Source organism: Melozone crissalis, unplaced genomic scaffold (assembly GCF_028551555.1).
Source record: "Melozone crissalis strain CALT ecotype California unplaced genomic scaffold, PUWL_Pcris_2 ptg000016l_1, whole genome shotgun sequence".
Classification (NCBI taxonomy): domain Eukaryota; kingdom Metazoa; phylum Chordata; class Aves; order Passeriformes; family Passerellidae; genus Melozone; species Melozone crissalis.
Window position 1 is genome coordinate 32,338,969 of NW_026535794.1, and position 17,895 is coordinate 32,356,863.

General features: G+C 40.3%; 1 protein-coding gene across 1 annotated transcript in view; it reads right to left on the minus strand.

The window, feature by feature from the left end:
• RAPGEF5 (Rap guanine nucleotide exchange factor 5) overlaps positions 1 to 17,895 on the minus strand; it is a 154,925-nt gene that overhangs the window by 12,736 nt on the left and 124,294 nt on the right. The window contains exons 16-23 of the mRNA XM_054273587.1: positions 17,046 to 17,124; positions 13,943 to 14,092; positions 11,233 to 11,330; positions 9,366 to 9,488; positions 7,982 to 8,160; positions 4,657 to 4,747; positions 2,258 to 2,308; positions 1,098 to 1,185 (exon numbers count right to left, since the gene is read on the minus strand). Of these exons, the coding sequence (XP_054129562.1) occupies positions 1,098 to 1,185; positions 2,258 to 2,308; positions 4,657 to 4,747; positions 7,982 to 8,160; positions 9,366 to 9,488; positions 11,233 to 11,330; positions 13,943 to 14,092; positions 17,046 to 17,124 (859 nt within the window). The remainder of the gene's footprint in view (positions 1 to 1,097; positions 1,186 to 2,257; positions 2,309 to 4,656; positions 4,748 to 7,981; positions 8,161 to 9,365; positions 9,489 to 11,232; positions 11,331 to 13,942; positions 14,093 to 17,045; positions 17,125 to 17,895) is intronic.

Sequence of the window (17,895 nt, forward strand, 5' to 3'; positions counted from 1 at the left end):
TCTATGTTACCCATTCCTATTCTACTGGTCTTGGAAATGACCTTAATACAAATATGCTTGATATGGAATAAATTCCATTGAATTGTGCAATATTCTGGGAATTAACAACCTTGGCAGCATCTCCTTATGGACCACTGTACTGAAGGACATTACTGCATTAATTTCAAAGTCTTCTTGCTATCTCCAATTCAAGTTAAAGATACAAATGCTGTCTAGGTGCACGTTCTTACACACCAAATTGTAATGCTGTGTAAACATCATTGCTACAAGTGACTTGTGTCTGCTGCTTTTGTTTGCAGGCAAGAGGTACTCCAGAACACTTTAAAATTTTTGATTTTGAAGCCTTGATAATTGTATCCATCTGAATTATTGCAAACTCCTTTGATGTGTGCAAAGAGGGGAAGTGTCTGGTGGCTCCCAAACTGTCACCAACTGATCTGGAGAACTGCCTTCAAACATTTCACAGCAGCAGGTTGGAATAAACAGCCTAAAGAGAACACTTTCAGAACACAAGAATAAACAAGTGAATTTGCCATGTTCAAAGACTAGGCAATTAATAATTAATGACTCCAAGACAATGGAATATTTTAAATACATGCCACTTAATTAGTTGCCCAGCTCATTGCATTAGCAAGTAGTTGTACTTTATTTTAAGACTTTAAAAAAAATTATTTTAGATAGTAAGATTTTATTTATCTCTTTCAGACATATAAGAGACTTGGAAATCCCCTCCTCTAGGAGGGAGGCATCTCCCAGCAGGCACCTCAGAGCAGCAGAATGACCATGGCCACTGGCTCGGGGGCCTGCAGGGCCACACTTCCCAACTGAAAGGGATGTGGCCAAAGCAAAAGCACACAGCTCTATCCACACTTGACAGGACACCATGAAGTTTTAAGACCTGTGTGAAAACTGGGATCTTCCCACTGTCTTAAAAGGGAATCGTTTATTACCCAGACCAAGTGCTGCCTTGTCAATACCACTATACCTGTCACATACTCATTTTAAGAGCATCCAAAGAAAAAATCACCTTACAGAAGGTGGTTAAAATCACTTATTTTAATTAACAACAGTGAAGAGCAGCCAAGCTTTAACATTACCTTTCAGAAGTAAGGGCATGAAGGGGATTTTCGGAGATTTCATTTTCTTGAATGCATCTCTGTAAGCTTTGTGATTCAGAGAAGGATCCTACAAAACCATTTGAGTAATAGACAGAAAAATCAATAGGCTATAAAAAGAGCAATTCTAAATCCATTACAGGCTTATGATCTGAACATGATTTAGATATAAAAGGTTTCTTTGGGATGCAAGGTAGCTAAAGGTTTTCTAAGCCAGCTGACATGCTAAACTGAACAGGAACGTAAACAGTGAAAGGAACAAAAGCAATTATGTTCCTTTAGATGAAGCAGTGCTAAATTGCGAGGAAACTGCAGAATAGATTCACTTGGACTGCTCTTTAATTTCCCCACAAATTTCTATTAGCAAAATCCCTTACTATACAGCAGAAAATGTATCCCTGAATGTATTGCTGATTAACTTCTTTAAAAAAACCAAAACAAACATCACCAAACAGCAACAAAAAATACCAACAAAAACTGCTTTAAGATCCATGGAGCATGCTGGAGACTTTCAAAGAAAATAAGGTAGCATGTTTCTGTGGCATTGTGTAGGCAATTCAAAATTCATCTCAATTTCCAATGTAAACATCAGCTCACACAGAATCTTTAAAACACATTCATTTATAATGAACTCCAAGTACAGAAGCATGACAGCTGGTAAAGGCTGCATCTCCTGTTCCCCGTGCCAGGCAGTGATCTTACCATGCACTCACTTCCGTGACAGCCAGAGGAAACATTTGTTTATTCTGCTTTGATAATGCTGACAAAGACCCTCCAGCCTCAGATTTTGACATTTGTTTTTTTAAAACTTGAGCTGGTCTCTTTTTCTCCTGATCTGCAGCATATTGCTTCAGATAAAGGTTGATTAGCTACCAGGGAAAAAGAACAGCTCCCAAATTGATGCTGGTGAAACTGCATTTGCCTCTCTCTGCCCTTCCTCCCTCTGTCAGGCACAGAGCCTCTCTCCTTTTCATGTTTGCAGACCAGCCTGGAGCTCTGGAGAGCCACGTGGCCTTCAGCAAATCACAGATCTGACATGACAAGTCCAACTCCAGACAATAACAGGCAGACTCCAAACAAATTAGGAAGAAGGAAGGCAGGTGAAGCTAGCAATGTTCTTCTGCTGCCAACATCATACTTACCGTCAAACTTTCAAGTTCAGTGAAAAGTTTCTTGAACTTCCCAGGAATTTTCTGAAGTGTTGGAAAACAGAGAGGGAAAGGAAAAAAAAAAAAAAAAAGAGAGAATTTGATTTAGGCAGAAAAATGCTGAGGCATTTTCTTTTCCATGAGACTGCTCTGGGTGAAATGCCTGCTGCTGAAAGCACCAACAGGCACTTAACCCCAGCTCCTCAGCTCCCAGGGCCCTCATTACAGACCATGTTCAGTGCAAGGCCAGCAAGGAACTGGGCCCTGCAGCCTCATCTTGGGGACCTGCATCCTTCTAGCATGGAAACTGCTTGATAGCAGCTGGCTTTACTTTCTTCCCCAGCTTCCATGACTAAACATCCATATCAAGCTAGATGCAGTAACACAGGCTGAGAATTCAGAAACTGATCACATCCATGTTAAATCATTTCTTGTAATCAGTCTTGCCCCAGAACATGGGTTCTAGAAATTGACAGGTTGTTAAATCATTTCTTGTAATCAGTCTTGCCCCAGAACATGGGTTCTAGAAATTGACAGGTCTCACACTCAGTGCTGTTTTGTACATCATGCTGGTGCTGATCAGGGTTAACACTGGCACATACACCACTTTGTGGTGCCAAAGTGAGACATTTCCTTAATGAAATGATTACTCTGTCTCTGGTATCTGCTCCTAATCCCACAGAGAGGTGCATAAAAGACGTTCTAAGGGAGCCCAGGCACAAACTACTGTCTTGCCCCTCATGTCAATATCTGCTCTACTCCACAAACATCCACTTTCTTTGTCTCTAAAATGCTTTAATGGATTCACATCACTACACTCAGAGCAATTGTTTGCAATTTAAATTTTCATGCTGGTATTTCAAACTTGAAAGATGGTGTGTGGACCTTAAAGCCTGTCTATTTTTTCCAGCCATAGTAGTTAGTCTAGTAAAACAGATCCCCTCTTAGTACAAATCCTGTCTTGTCTTTGTCCTTAGATCCTGACAGCCACAGTGACATTACCAAGAGAAAAGAGATTTAGAACAGTTAGATTAAATGGATGTGTACAATTAAAATGCTAAAATGATTGAACATGGAACTGCAATTGCATTTTTTTTCCTATCTTAAATGGAGGAAAGCGAGGCTCATTAAAACAGTGGATACTGTACGAAAATAAGTAGAATATACTTGGGAGCATACTACTTGTTCAAGAAATCAAGTGCAGAGCCAATATGATTTAGTCTAAACGGCTGCTTAAATTTAGGTTGTTTCATTTACATGTGTAAGTAATTATAATTAATTTAAAAACATTGCTCTACTTTCTAGAAGTCACATTACTAATGCAAATAACCTTCTGCTTTTGAAACTTCCAGTGCAATGAAGTTTTATAAATAAAAAAAAAGAAAGGATGTGACTTGATAAATATTTTACACACAGAAACGTGACATATTTACAGTGGTACATATGCAGATGCACTCTTTGTTCTGACAAGCAACATATTCTGTTCTTCCTGAGAGAAGTCCAGGGGCAGTGCATGATCTCCAGAGGCCTCAGCACAGAGCAGAGTTCTGCGTGGCTCTGTGCAGGAGAGATCTGTATCACTGGAGATATGCTCAAGCATATCTCCAAGGCAGGAGATCACAGCCCTTCTCTGTCACTCTGTATTACAGATTGGTATTTTTGGAGTCCTGCCCACCTGTGGTGTTAAGGGCATGAAGGAGGGATAAGGCTTCAACCCATCCTGCTCAATTTCTCCTTCCCCAGTATTTGGGTCATCATCAGATACAGTACACTTGCAGATACTGTAACTCAACATGGATGCCATTTGGATGGAAACAAAAAAATCACAACAGAAATACAGATCCCAGGGGGACCCTCCTTTAAACACACCCATACTCTGCAGCAACCAGTAGCTTTTTAAGCAAATAATCTCTGTTCCCCAATATGCTCCTTATTCATGGCTCATTTCCTAACTTTGTTGTTCAAGATGAGCAGCTGCAAAAAAAAACCTGATGAAAGACAACTAAAGAAGGTTTATTTCTACTTTGTTGTTTTGGCTTTTTAATTAAATTATTCCATAATAAATTATTGCTTGTTTGGAGCCACCTTTGTAAGACTTTCTGTTGTGACATCTACTTAAAATCCTAGAATAATTTATTTTGTTTTAAGGGGATAAGATCTCCATGCTTTGTTCTTATTTAAAACTCTGGAAGGACATATTTAAGTGTTTGTTTTTTTTTAATACCAGCGTATCTAAGGTTTCAGGTCACAAAGAATTTTCTCCACCAACATTTCCTCCATATTTGATTTCAGCATGAAAAAATATTAATCAGAAAGAAAAGGTAATTCACCATATACAGCTTTTGTGCAAAATGGTTTTGACAGTGTCTGAAAGATATAAAGATGTGTCTTACCTCCCAGGTCTGAGACAGCCGGCTGACAGATGCAGTGTTGAGACCCATAACAATTGCAAAGAATGAATTCAGATTTCTTTGGGCTTTACAGCTGAGGAATGAAAATATGATTTTTTTGTACTCAGAATCAGCAAGAAATGGAATGCACACGTATCCTAGGTTACTGAGTCTCATTTCACCCCTCAGCACTAACATACAATCATCTTCCAAATAATGAACTCATTAAATGTCCTCTCATAACCACCTGCAGTCTAGGTGATGGGGTCTCTAAGAAGTTTTTTAGAAAACGTTCTACTGTTTCATCAACCCTGTTGTTGGCAGGTTAATTTTTTTCCCTTTGCTGTCAAAAGTAATTTTCCCTTTTCAATGTTCAAGTTACTCCCAGCTGTCCTTTACCATACAGAATAACTCCTTGACCTCTATTCTGTTGTATAATAAATATTTTCATCTTCTTTTTCATCTTTTCTGTAAATTGTACAACATAGGTTCCTCCAATTTCTCTTTGTAGTTGTGGCCTGCAATTTGCTTTTCCATATTGTTATTATCCTTCATTGAATTCTATGTAATTTATTTTAACTCATATTTAACTCTTATTTCCTTCACTACTTTCTCATGTAGTGAGACAGTGGGGAGGGACAAAGAAATATAATTACTGTTCTACGTTCTTATGCAAGCATAAAACAAGCAGCAAATTATTTATTTGGAACAGCATCACATTTTGTCCTTTCTTTTAATTTGTCATCTTTTATCACCCAAGGACCTCTGTCACAGTGCTGTTCTTTACAATCATGCATTTATTTCTTCAGCTCAGTATTAGCATTCTGTAGCTGAATTACTTGGCATCTATCTAAATTAAATCTTATCCTACTGTTGTTTGCACATGCCACTAGACTCCTTAGATAATTCTTTTTTTTTTTTCCTATCTATCCTCCAGTGCATTTGCAATCCCTCATCATTTTTATTGTCTGAAAATCTGGTTAGTGTTCAATTTACATATGCCTACAAACCAGTTACAGCTAGTACTGGTTCTAGTACAGGTCCCAGTTTGCTCAATTCCTCTATTTTTTGACATTTTACTGTATACAATCAGACCATGCTTATTTCTAGTTCATTAGGAAACTTGAAATCCTGAAATACTGAGTCCTTTTAAAACAAAAATATTGCCCTGTGTCTTGCAGATTTTTGGAGACCATATAAATATATGGGTGCATTTGTATGTGAGAGTGCAAATACTCTTTTAAGACAATTTAAAGTTCCACTGGCTTCACTGGGATTTATCATCCGTATATGCCAAGGCCTTAGCCTGGAAAATGGCCAGAAGTTGTTACAAGTTTTATAAAGCCTGCCCTTATCACTGTGTACTATCTTGAGACAGTGTATTTCTCACTTCACTTCAGCTGTCTTGCAGTTAATCCTAACTTTGTTGCTTAGATTCTTTTTATCATGAAAGCCAGGCAGCTCCCAAAGGCAACTCATTTCAAACCAAGGAAGGTGTCCAACGCAGCCTGCATGAACTGTCTGTTGGATGGACCAACTCCTCACAGCCAGCTGTGCAGAGAAGGGATGTCTCTCACAGCCAGCCGCTGCTTGCTTGGGGAGCAAAAAGGCTGCTCCTGTAATCTTTTTGTTCTAACCTTACATTGACTTGTTTCTTTAACTCCCCAGGATGTTTTTTTTAATAAAAAAATGGTAATTAATTTTGTTTATTGAACAGCTTATCTTCTCTTTTAGACTACTCATCAAAAGAAGCGAATGGATTTGTTTTCCAAACACTCCGTCTCCCTTTTATGTGTTGACACACTTGTGTAAAATGCGTTCCTCACCAGCAAAGCACACAGATGATGAACATGAAATCTTAGTCCTGGTGGTTTCCTGACCAGACAAAGATTCCTGGCTGAACCAGTGAGCAGAGAACAGGGAGCAGCCAGAGCTGTCCATAGTTCCCTCCCTCTCTGCCTTAGTGATAAACAGAATCTCCAGCAGGAGGGCTGCTTGGCTTGTCTCATGATGTGTTTAGCACACCATCCTTCCACCCTAATTGTTCCTCTCTCATCAACTCTTCCAGAACTGATGAGATACAGTGGGGTGTTCATTTAGAAAGCAGCTTTTACGACAAAAAAATCCTGTGAAAACTACACATCCTCTTATTTCATCACCTACATTCTCCAGTGGTGGGTGCTTCTGCAATACATGGGGAGAGCCTGTCTACTGTTTACTGACAATTGTATTTGGTCTCCATAACTTTGACTTTTCACTTAACAGAATAGGATCCATAAAAATAGAGCAACACTTTAGTCTGGTAACAAATATACTCTTATTCATGTAGGACTGACACAAAACTTTTCCTGGGATGCAAATTAATGCTACAATGGTGCAAGCAAGGCACATGGAACCAACCGTTTTTTGATCATTGGTAGGGCGAGAAACGAACATATTACTGGATACCACACAACTTGCAAACTAAATTGGATCACATTTATGAGTTACACTAGATTAGATTAGAAGAATTAATTTCTCTAAAGGCACTGCTTCAGCAGAGAACAGTCCTCTGTAAGTGCCTTGCAAATTAAATCAGCCCAGCTGATGAAGGGAACAATTTATACATTTTCCACAACCATGCATATTCAAATATTGCAGAAGACCAACAAGTGGAGAGAGAGGTGAGAAGGATGATTGCATATATTTAAATTTCTCCATTTCCATTTCCTTGGTTACTAAGACAAAGAGTGATTACAGAGAAAAGAAGGCTCTGTGTATAGTATATATTTGTATGCTACCGCAAGACATAGAATAAATGCCAGTACTACCCAGTAACAGTGAAAGAGCAGACTGTCAAATCTAACATATGAAAAAGCCTACCACTCCAATAAATAAAAGAGTACTCCAGAGAGAATTACAGGGGGCAACAGCTTATTGCAGTTAGGTTCCTCTCTAGAGGCAGGACTTTCAAGTTTATGTGGAATGTTTTGGTTTCTCTATCTAGTCGTGAGTGACTGTTTTGCTGCCAAAATAGTTCTGTCATACAGTCCTCAGGTTATCTGAGGTCAGAAGGAGCTATCTCTGCACCATCAGGGATGTTGCAGCTGGCACTGCAGACACAGCAGCTAAGCTGCCCAAGGGAGATTTGAGCAGCACACACTCCACCATGCCTAGTTTTGAGCAGGCTGTGCTGTTGTTATCTATGGACTGTTTTATTTAGGAATGCTAACCACACTATCAAAACACAGGATGATGAATTAGTTTTCCTTCCTTGCTTCTCTACCTACTTCTTGCCAAACAAACCATGTTGAACTCAAGGATTTCTGTTGCAACACCAGCAACTTACTGGGCAGCAATCTTGATGAACTTTTTCACAAGCTGCACACGTTTGCAGAGCTGGCTACAGAGCAGTATCTCGGTGGCGACCCAAAGCTGGACCTCGTTGCATCTTTGAAGCAGAAGACTGAGATTCTCAGTGTTTTCAGCACTGCCCTGTCTGCTGAACGTGAAGTATATCAGCTCTTGCTGGAAGACATTGACAACATCATTAGGGATATAGAAACAATTTAAGCATAAATGAAATGTAAATTATTTAAAATGAAGTTTTTGAAATAAGGTTTGGTCACAAATAGCTATTTTTTCATTATCCATGAACCAATCACAAATGGTTCAGGTTTGGCTAAGCAAAATCTAGAGACTTATTACAGAAGGCAGGTGGACTGGAAATCCTGCAAGATATGCTCTTCTTGTTAGAATTCCCAAGGTTCCATTTCTGGCTATAGCCAGGCACAAGACATAAACAACCTATTTCTGTATTCCATCACTTCTGTTCCTGTAAGAAAAATCAACCATATCAAACCAGAAGATATGCAGAATCTGAAAAATTTCTATTCAAACTTGTTTCTGTATTAGCCAATTTTTAATCAATAGAGGTGTGGGTTTGATTTCTGTAAAAAAAAAAAAAAAAACAAAACCAAATGTGGCCAGTTTCAAATTTAAAGTGCCTAAACTGAATAAAAAACCCAAAATGAAAGAAAAGGAAAGCATCTGGTGAACAGCAAGGCAATTTCACATTCATTTTCTCAGAAAGCCAACATGCTTGTCAGTAAATGGTATTTTCAAGAGAGCTTTTCTACTGTTAACTGTGTGTTTTCCTCAGCAACCCAAACCAGAACCTATCAAAGTCATTGAAACAACCCAATGGGCCCTGAAGTGCACCGTTATCTCATTTAATAAACCCTGCCCAGTATTCATCTCACTGCAGCCTAACAAGAACAAGGACAGTGATGTGACCATCTGAATTGCTGAAACTGTGAATTCTTTTGTGGCTAAAGTGATATGAAAAAAAACTATTTGCGGAGTCCCAAATTTACTGAAACATTATCCAGTGCATAGGACATTTTGCATATGTAACACATTCACAGAGAGGGTTTTTAGAACATAATCATGGTCTTCTACTCTTTTGAGGCAAATCTCAATAGAACACATCAGGTATACAGGGAACATATGAGATGCCCAAACACAGGAAAGTTACAAACCTCTGACCATTCTTTTCAGTCTCAAGGACTGCAAAATAGCTCTTGGACCTGTGACCACGACTGAGAGCTGCCAAATCATGTTGTCATGACAGTGAAGCAAGCAACCAGGAGTACCAATGCTCCAAAATCCACCACAGTGATGCAATGGTGCATGACAGTAATATACCTGGAAGTGGATGTGGTGCTTCTTACCTCATGAATTGCATTGAAGAGGCTCCAGTCAAAGTTTGTTAGTTCTAAGGCAAGATCCCAGGTGTTAATTCCCAAAATCCTCACAGATCTTTGCTGCAATTCCTCATTTTCAGAAAATGGGCTCTAAATGAACAGACAAGAGCAAAACAAATTCCTCAAGAAATGCCAAAGGTTCTGCAATGAAACAGTTACTGGACTAAGGTACCAAACAAAGCTGAGCAGGTAATCTTCTCTAAGTGCACTCTGAGGGCTTTTTTCCCCACTAATCAAAATGAAGGAGCTATAACCTCTTTAATAAATAGCTTGAAATGGGAAATGGGTCAATAGGATCAATGACTTGCTTTGGAGAGTCAGGCTTTCTCCCTCTCTCCTTCTCTCTCTCAACCTTGAATATAAAACCCTGGCCAAGCAGAGAGCATAATGAAAATAAAATCCCTCAAACTATCAGAAAATAAAATCTAAATTAAGACATCAGTAAATTTTCTAATATAAAAGAATCATTCTAAAAACACATTGGATTAAGAATAAATGCACATAACTTGCCCTCTAGTCCACTTTTACAAATAACAAAAATCCATATATTTTATGATTAATCTACCCCAAATGTAATCAACCAAGAGTAAAATGCTGTGAGTTCTGATTCATAAAAGTTACTTAGTATATTACTGTGGAGTGCTGTGGTATTGCTGGCATTCAGGGTAATTTGACATTTCAATTACTAGCTGGGATTTTCAAGTTTTGCATTTCTCTTGGCTTTTTTAACCTCATCAGTCTGAAACTTGGCACATGAACCATCTGCCAAAATGGAAGATTATTCTTACCAGTTAAGCCATTACTTTGGCGCTATATTTCAGACCGTTACAGCAAGTTTTGCAATCCTTATTATGTAACTAATGAAACTAGATTGGCTATCACCTGTCTACACTGGAAACCTTCCCTTAATATTCACGTTTTTAGAGATGACTCAAAAGCCAGAAATAATGGGGATGACAGATTACAATGATAGTGGCATGTCAGCTCTTCAGGGCACATTGATCCCACAAAACGTAAATAGGCATTTCTCATCCCGAGGATGAATGCACAGATCCTAGAGGTACTGACAACATGCACAAGTCAGCTGTGATACAGCCCCTACTCCTTCTGGAAACATCTGCATAATTAGCAGAAAACTACTGGAACACCGAAGTGCCTGACCATGCCGGCCTCACTGAGGTTTTGGGAAAGCATGGAGGGAGGGAGGTTGCAATCCTGAAGACAGAGGGAAGGATGAGAGAGATCCGCTGCCTCTCAAACTGCTGACCTTCCCAGTGACAGCAAGAGGATGGAGAGACAGACAGACAGAAGGAAAGGAGGACACACCCCCAGCGCTACACACCAGCTGCCACAACACAGGAGTGACACTGATGGGTCTTGTGGAACTCACACAACATCTATTTCCACATGTAGTAATTCCAGGGAATTTGTTCACCACGTTGAGTGATTACGTACTAGCCAAAGTGCCACAGAGGCACAAGGCAGGGCGGGGAGGAAAGAGTCACAAGAGCCCTGAATAATCCTCATCCCATCCATTCTGGTACAAACACAGGTCAGCTTCCCCAGGCTGATGTAGATTGCAAGATTTAAGCTGTACAGAAGCTTTGGTTTATTTAAAATTGATGAACAAATTCCATTACTGTTCAGTCAAATAACTGCTGTTAATGAAAGATTGTTTTTTTTTTTTTAAGAAATAGAGCAGCTAGCTCAGTAAGCTTTACTAGGGAAGCAAAAAATAAATTCTGCACTGCAAAAGCCCTCTGAGAGGAATACTAAGGTTTTGATTTAGAGTCAGACAAACAAAAAATGGGAAATATACAATATCAATCCTTACCAAAGAATCAGTCAGATCTTTTCGGTACACAAACATACGACTGGATGACTCCAAAGATTTTGAGATGGCCAAATCATTTGGTTGTAGCGCATGTTTTTCTGTAAAAACAGCAAAAAACCAGAAGTTTTAGAACAGGAGTAAAAGCTGTATATGAGAAATAAAGGTACAATTGTATTTGTGAAGCCACATCAACCTCTTAGAAGGTAACTAAGCATCAAATTCAGTCTCTGTAGGGACCAATCATCTCCACCCTGTTCAGGCACGATAAAGGCAAGATAGCTCTGATGGACTAGAGCAGAAAAGCTTCCTGCTTCTGCTTTCAAACTGCACTTCACATTGAACAGAAAGAAACCCTGAAATCATCTGGTCTAGCCCCCAATGCCTTAAAGAGCATTTAATTTCAGCCCAGTGTATCTAGTATAAATGTAGTGAATTTTGTAAGAGCAGAGTGTCTCAGCCTCCAGAGACTGAGCTGTTCTGTGTCACTGGAGACAAAACCAGGGATGGAGATTAAATCAGTAGCCACAGCCATTGAGCAGGAAAAGAAGTTTAAAGGATCCCATCACCATGAAATTCACCCCATGGAGCAGAGCTGCCTAGTCCTTTGTAACACAGTATTTATAGTAATTCTTCTAGACTTAGAGCAAATAATTTGGGAAATAGCTGAGTAAAAGAGCAGGACACTGGTAGCAAACAGAAAGGACTTTTTTTTTTTCTCCAGTCCAGATTTGAGCTGGTTCAGCTCTGTGGAATCTTAAATGAACTAGAGAAAGGTGGGGGGGGAAAATAAAGCAAAACTTCAAATACAGCTTAAACACTGCCTTGCAAAAACTGTCACTTCCTGAGGGCTCCAAGTAATCCTCTGGAGACCAGATACTTGGTAGACCCAAAACTACAGCAAGAACACTGCCAGCTACCCTGGACTCTGCATTGTCCATGAGGAGTAGAACCAGGAGAAGTCTGAGAGCCAAATATAATTTCAGATAGTTTTCCCTTTTATCCATGCTCACTTATCCATTGATGCACAGATACATTAGCTGAACTATAATTATGTTTTTTCAAGGTAATTTTGAATGAAGAGCTTGCTTATCCATTATTGGACTACAATAAAAACAGGTTCTCCAATGCTCATACTGCTGCCTTCCAAGTGGATGAAAGAGTTCTAAGTCACACAAATAGGAAAACACAAAGCAGAAAAAAAAAAAAAAGCAGAGCAGGTTGGTGTTTATTACTTGCAGTACAGGATGCATAAGAAGAAAGACACTGATATTGTTGTATTTCAAATTTACTCAGGAAATGTAACTAAATAACATTTTAGGGGTTATAAAGATCATGTACAAATGGCTTTCCTACTATACCTGCATTTTATTTACTGTCTCTCATTGAAAACCAAGTGGCAACCACTTCCATTTTGTGGCTTTCCTGGGAACCAATATAGTGTGTTTCATTATTTATGAATGGTTGGTTTTCTTTAGCTAAGCAGGCAGTTAGAACCAGATTTATTGCTATCAGAGCAAAACTTGACCTGCTCTTGAACAGGAGAGAAAGACCTGAAAAACAACAGCAGCAGAGTGATTTCTCAGTGCTGTGAAATGCACTGAAGTGAGTTTGGGCACACACAAGGGTAAAAAGAATATGCCTGAAAGTGATATAGCCTGGATGGCCAGGACACCCATGTGTGATGCTCCCAATGGCTGCTCTGTGCCCAGGGTCTCAGCAATCAGAGCAGGGCACCATCTTCCTGACACACACATCAGTGCACTCAAAAATAGGTTTATTTAATTGAGCTTCACATGGGGGGGAAAAAAGTGACCTTCCAGTTCTGAATCAAAGACACAAACAGAACAAGCCAGCACTTGTGTTTATTTCATTTAAGTAGACCAACAAAGTAGTAGCAATAAGTGCTGTAACTTAAAAGACCCATCCTTTGTCTTAGGGGGTCAACACCAACTAATGTTATTTGAGAATACTGCCAAGATATTCTACACTCTTAGTCCTTTTGTAGATCCAGCTTCACGGTTCTATGCACTTAGTTAAATTGCTTCCAAAAAACACCACAATGATCAAAACAATCTGACCAAGGAGCTTGAGACCTGCCAAAGATCAAAGATCTTGGGACTTTGGCTGGACCCTAGTAACACTCCACGATCACTATAGTCTTTCTTAAAAAAGACAATAAGACCTTCTATTTAATGACTAACACTAAAACAATAGGCAAAAAATGTCAGTTGCTGCTTACAAAATATTGCTGAGATTGCTTCCAGTATTTTAATTGTGCAAATACATGTCTTCCTCCTTTCAGCTCAAGAATATTTGTTACCTATGCCATAAATGAGGAAACAGCCATGCATATAGTATTTGCTATTCCCGTCTCCATTTTCAAGGCAAACCGTGCCTCATTGCCTTCAAAATTAATTTAAATTCCAAAATAGGAGATTCATCTGTGGAAAAGAAATGAAACCTTGCAATTCTGCTGGAGACTGAGAGTTCTTTACACTCCCTTCCCAGCCAGGAGATGCTACATCCCACATTACCCAAGAAAGAGCTGTTGCCATGGAAACAAGTCTCTGGGAAGCAGCTCCTCATTGTTCCCCTGGTCACCCAGCTGTGGGCCCACAGAGGAACAGTTGTATCCTTGCATCAGAAAATGCCAGCCCTCCCTTACCTGATGCAATAAAAGGTGAGTAGTCAGTGAAGGGAAGTTACTCACCACCAGAGAATGAGACTGTCACGAGTGCCAGCTCCTCCTCCGGGTACTGGATCTTTTCTGCCACGATCTTCAGAATCTCCTGAGCTGAAGTTGACACTTGAGCTTTCACACTGACATAGGAGTGCTCTGTTATATACACACGGCAGAAAACTGCACAAAGGAACAAAGACATGCTCAGCTGTAGGCAGAGATACCTGAACAGAGCAAAGAACAAACTTGCAGACCCCACCACAGCAATGCCTCAGCTGGCTGGCTGCTGCTGGAAGGGCAGTCACTGCACCCTGACACAAAGGACATGAAACTAAGTAGAAACATCACCATTTTTCCCCTCCCCACTTCCTCTCCCTGAGAAATGAGAGAGGCAGGCAAATGGAAACAGAGTCCCACAGCAATATCTATTTAAGATCTCCTACCTTGAGGATTTTTCACAGACAACTTCCTTCACTGCCTATCTTCTTTGAAACTCAGCTGTTGTCATTTTTTCTGCCTTCATTTTAGGTTCAGATAAATCACTGCCCTTTCAGTATACTTCATGTCTGCTGCAGAAATTATTTTGGACCTGCATTTCTACCTGGAACAGGAAGCTTTGCAAGAACATTGCTCCCAGGTTTTCAACCACTCCTGACAGTTTATCTGTCTAGACATCTAAACAACTTGCCAGAGTATTTCAGCACCACCAAACTGCCATACAGTCAGTTCTGACAACTCATTTCTTGAATCACAAGCAGCACATATAAATGGGACTGGTTTGCAGAAACTCTCTGGGCTCACTACTTCCACTGAGGTCCATGAGTTAGTTCAGCTCTGGGAATGCTGTGGTCAGCTCAGCGATTACTTTTTTCTGCTACAAAAAGGGATGTACACTCTTTCTGCCTGCCAGAATTTTAGGTTTACATCTTTTGCAGAGTTTGCCCTAGCTAGTTCTTTGAAATATGGCTGACACACTTAAGTGGAAGAAACTGAGCTGCAGACTTGCATAAATATTTTGAAAATTACATCTGCTAATCAGAATCGTCACAGCTCTTAGTTTCACACTCACTTCAGTGCTCAATTAAACTTTCAATTTCCTTCTCCTCTAGCACTTCTTATTCTAGACAGGCTGCTACCATGCCAACACAGGACAACTTTTCTTCTCAGGAACTGTTATATTTTTTTTATTATCTTTATTGACAGATGTATATAGCAATAGTTCTTTGCTTGTCCTACAGATCTTCATGGCTTCAGGGCACTTTCATTAGTGAAGACTATACCAGAAGCAGTTAAGAACTCTATCCTTGAGAACAGGGTTTTTTCCTGTTGTTTTAAAGAAAAAATGAATATGAGAATGAAGGAGGAACTTAACATTGAGTATTGGGGAAAAAAAGCCATTTGATTTTATAATTCTTTTTTAACTTGTCTCTGCTGACAGAGAGTAAATGAGATGCTCATTCTATGGCAGAATATTTTATCAGAATAGATACACAACATGAAGATGGAGACATCCAACTGCACTTTAAATTACGAGGTAGAAAAATGAATTTTAAAAAATCTGATAGAAATGTTTGGACTCCATATGCAAACTGACACACCTTGCTTACAGTGACTTGGTTTGAAATGTCCTCTTGGTCATTTGCAAAGACACAATGACAGTGATGTCATTTTATAAATGGGCTATTGATTTATCCTTCTTTTAACACTGAACTAAATCAACCCACAGGTCAGATGCTCATGCACAACCACCATAGTGATTCTCCCCCTCACACCCTTCCAACGTTCTATCTATGGTATCTCTTGGGATGCACCACATCATCTCTTCCAGGAGCCTGTGCTGCTCCTCTGTCAGAAGGAGGGAATGCCAGAGGGAGGAAGTAGCCATGGGCTGCAAGCTGCCCTGGTAATGGTTGCAACAGAGGATGAAACACCTCTGGTCAAGTGGCACAGTGCAGCTGGACAGACCCATCCTCCACAAGCACCATCAGCCAGACAGCACTCCACCACACATGTTAGATGTCCACCCTCTGCATCTGTCTCTCCCTTCCCCTACTTCACTCTGGCTATTTCATTCCTTCAATCCCATCATAATCCATGGCTTCTGCTCTCAAGCAGTGAGACAAAAGCAATTTAACTCAGTCAGGACTGGCCTTGCTGGGTCCTGTCCTGGTGGCTGTCCTACCACAGTCACACAGTCTGTCCCCTCCCTTGCACCAGCACCCTTTCCTTTCCAGTCACCCACAAGCTGTGTCCAACTTCAAAAACATAATGAGTGTAGAGGTTCACATCCACAAATAACATTTTTAGAAGAAGCCTTGGTATCATAAACCTCAAAACCCCTTACATTTGAAGCACAAAAAGAGGATTATCTATCAGCAGCACACAGTGTGCAAGTCTTTTGACTTGGCGTAGAACAAGCTCAGTTTTTATTCTGTCACAAATGAGCACTAAAAATACACTGACTTCAAGTGAACTTCTGGAGTTTTGTTCCCAGTAAGAAATGAAGATCTACTGTCAAAGAGCCAGGTAGGAGGTCCTTCTGCCGTTCCCTGCCTGTGTACACAGTGTTCTCCTCTCTGCCTCTTTCCTGGTTCAGGCATTGCAGGAGGGTGACAGCCTCACTGCCTTACAGTACCAATGGTGAGGCAGGGAATTGCCTTTGGAAATGGCTGGCATTAAAGTGAAGTGGCACCTCACACTCCATGCAGAGATGCTTTTGAGCAGAGAAGGAACTAAGGCATGTTCACAGAGCTGGCAGATCCTGGCCCATTTCATGTGACAGGCTTATTCATTCACCTTTCACAGCCAAGATATAGGTCAAGAGACCAAGAGCATGAACTGGAGCAGAAGTAATGGCTGGTGGATGGGCTGCCAGCACACCTGGGACATACACAGGACTGTGACAGGGGTGCTGGAGGAACCGGACAGGGAAAAAACCCCCTTGAAATATCATGGCACTGCTGAGCCCTGCCAACCAGGAGGAAGAAGGAAAACTTGTCAAATATTTCTTCTTTTGTGTCCCTAAGGTCTTGTTCAAAAGCTCTACGTCAGCTAAAGAATATTTGCATTGTAGTCCTTTTGAAACAATTGTATAGCTTTTGAACTTTCCCTCCATTCTTTCATTTATACTCACTTTCTTCTGTTTCATTCACAGTTCCTCTGTGCTGCAGCCAGTTCTCCTTTACACTGAACTGGGGGAAAAAGGTTTTATTCTGTGAAGGAGTAGAAAAGAAACAAAGACAAAAAAAAAATCAGTGATTTTTTTCATCCCTGCTGTTTACAAAGCAGTAATTCATGGAATCCAGCATTTAACCCATATGTCTGGCCAAAAGGTTTCTGCATAGGAAGTACACCCACGCTTTCTTGGAGCAGTAAACTGGGAGTTGCCTTACTAAATAATGGCCAAGGTGGGGATTTTGGAGGAAGCAGGACATGCCAAGGCTAAGCAGCCTGCACAGTTCAAGGTTTTCTGTATTCACGTTCAGAGCCCATTTCTTACACACTTCTTATATACATTTCCTATGTAGCAATCAGCCTATTTAGCAATTTCACTACAATCTCATGTTCCGCCTTCCACATTTTTGCAGGAACACTTTAAGCTTATGACACACTTCATCTTCAGCCCAGCAAAACTGACAAACACAGCAATTCACCTCTGAGCAGTTTGTACACCAACTTTTCTCTGACTGCAACTTCTCCCTCCAGTCAGACAGACAGATTCATGTTCCTCTCTTTTTGTCTGTCCCTGTCACAACAAATCCACCCTTTGCTCTGTTTACGTGACATCCACGTCAATGTCTGTGTTCAGCCTGGTTTGCCCAGCTTACATCCCTCTAGCTCTGTGGGGACACCCTCCCAGGCCTCTCCTGAATTTTGACATCTCAAAGCATCTTGTTAACATGCTAATACTGTCACAACCACTGCAGCTTAGCTCACACTGCTGATATCCAGGATGCACTCAAAGGAAAAAAAAAAAGTTCCTT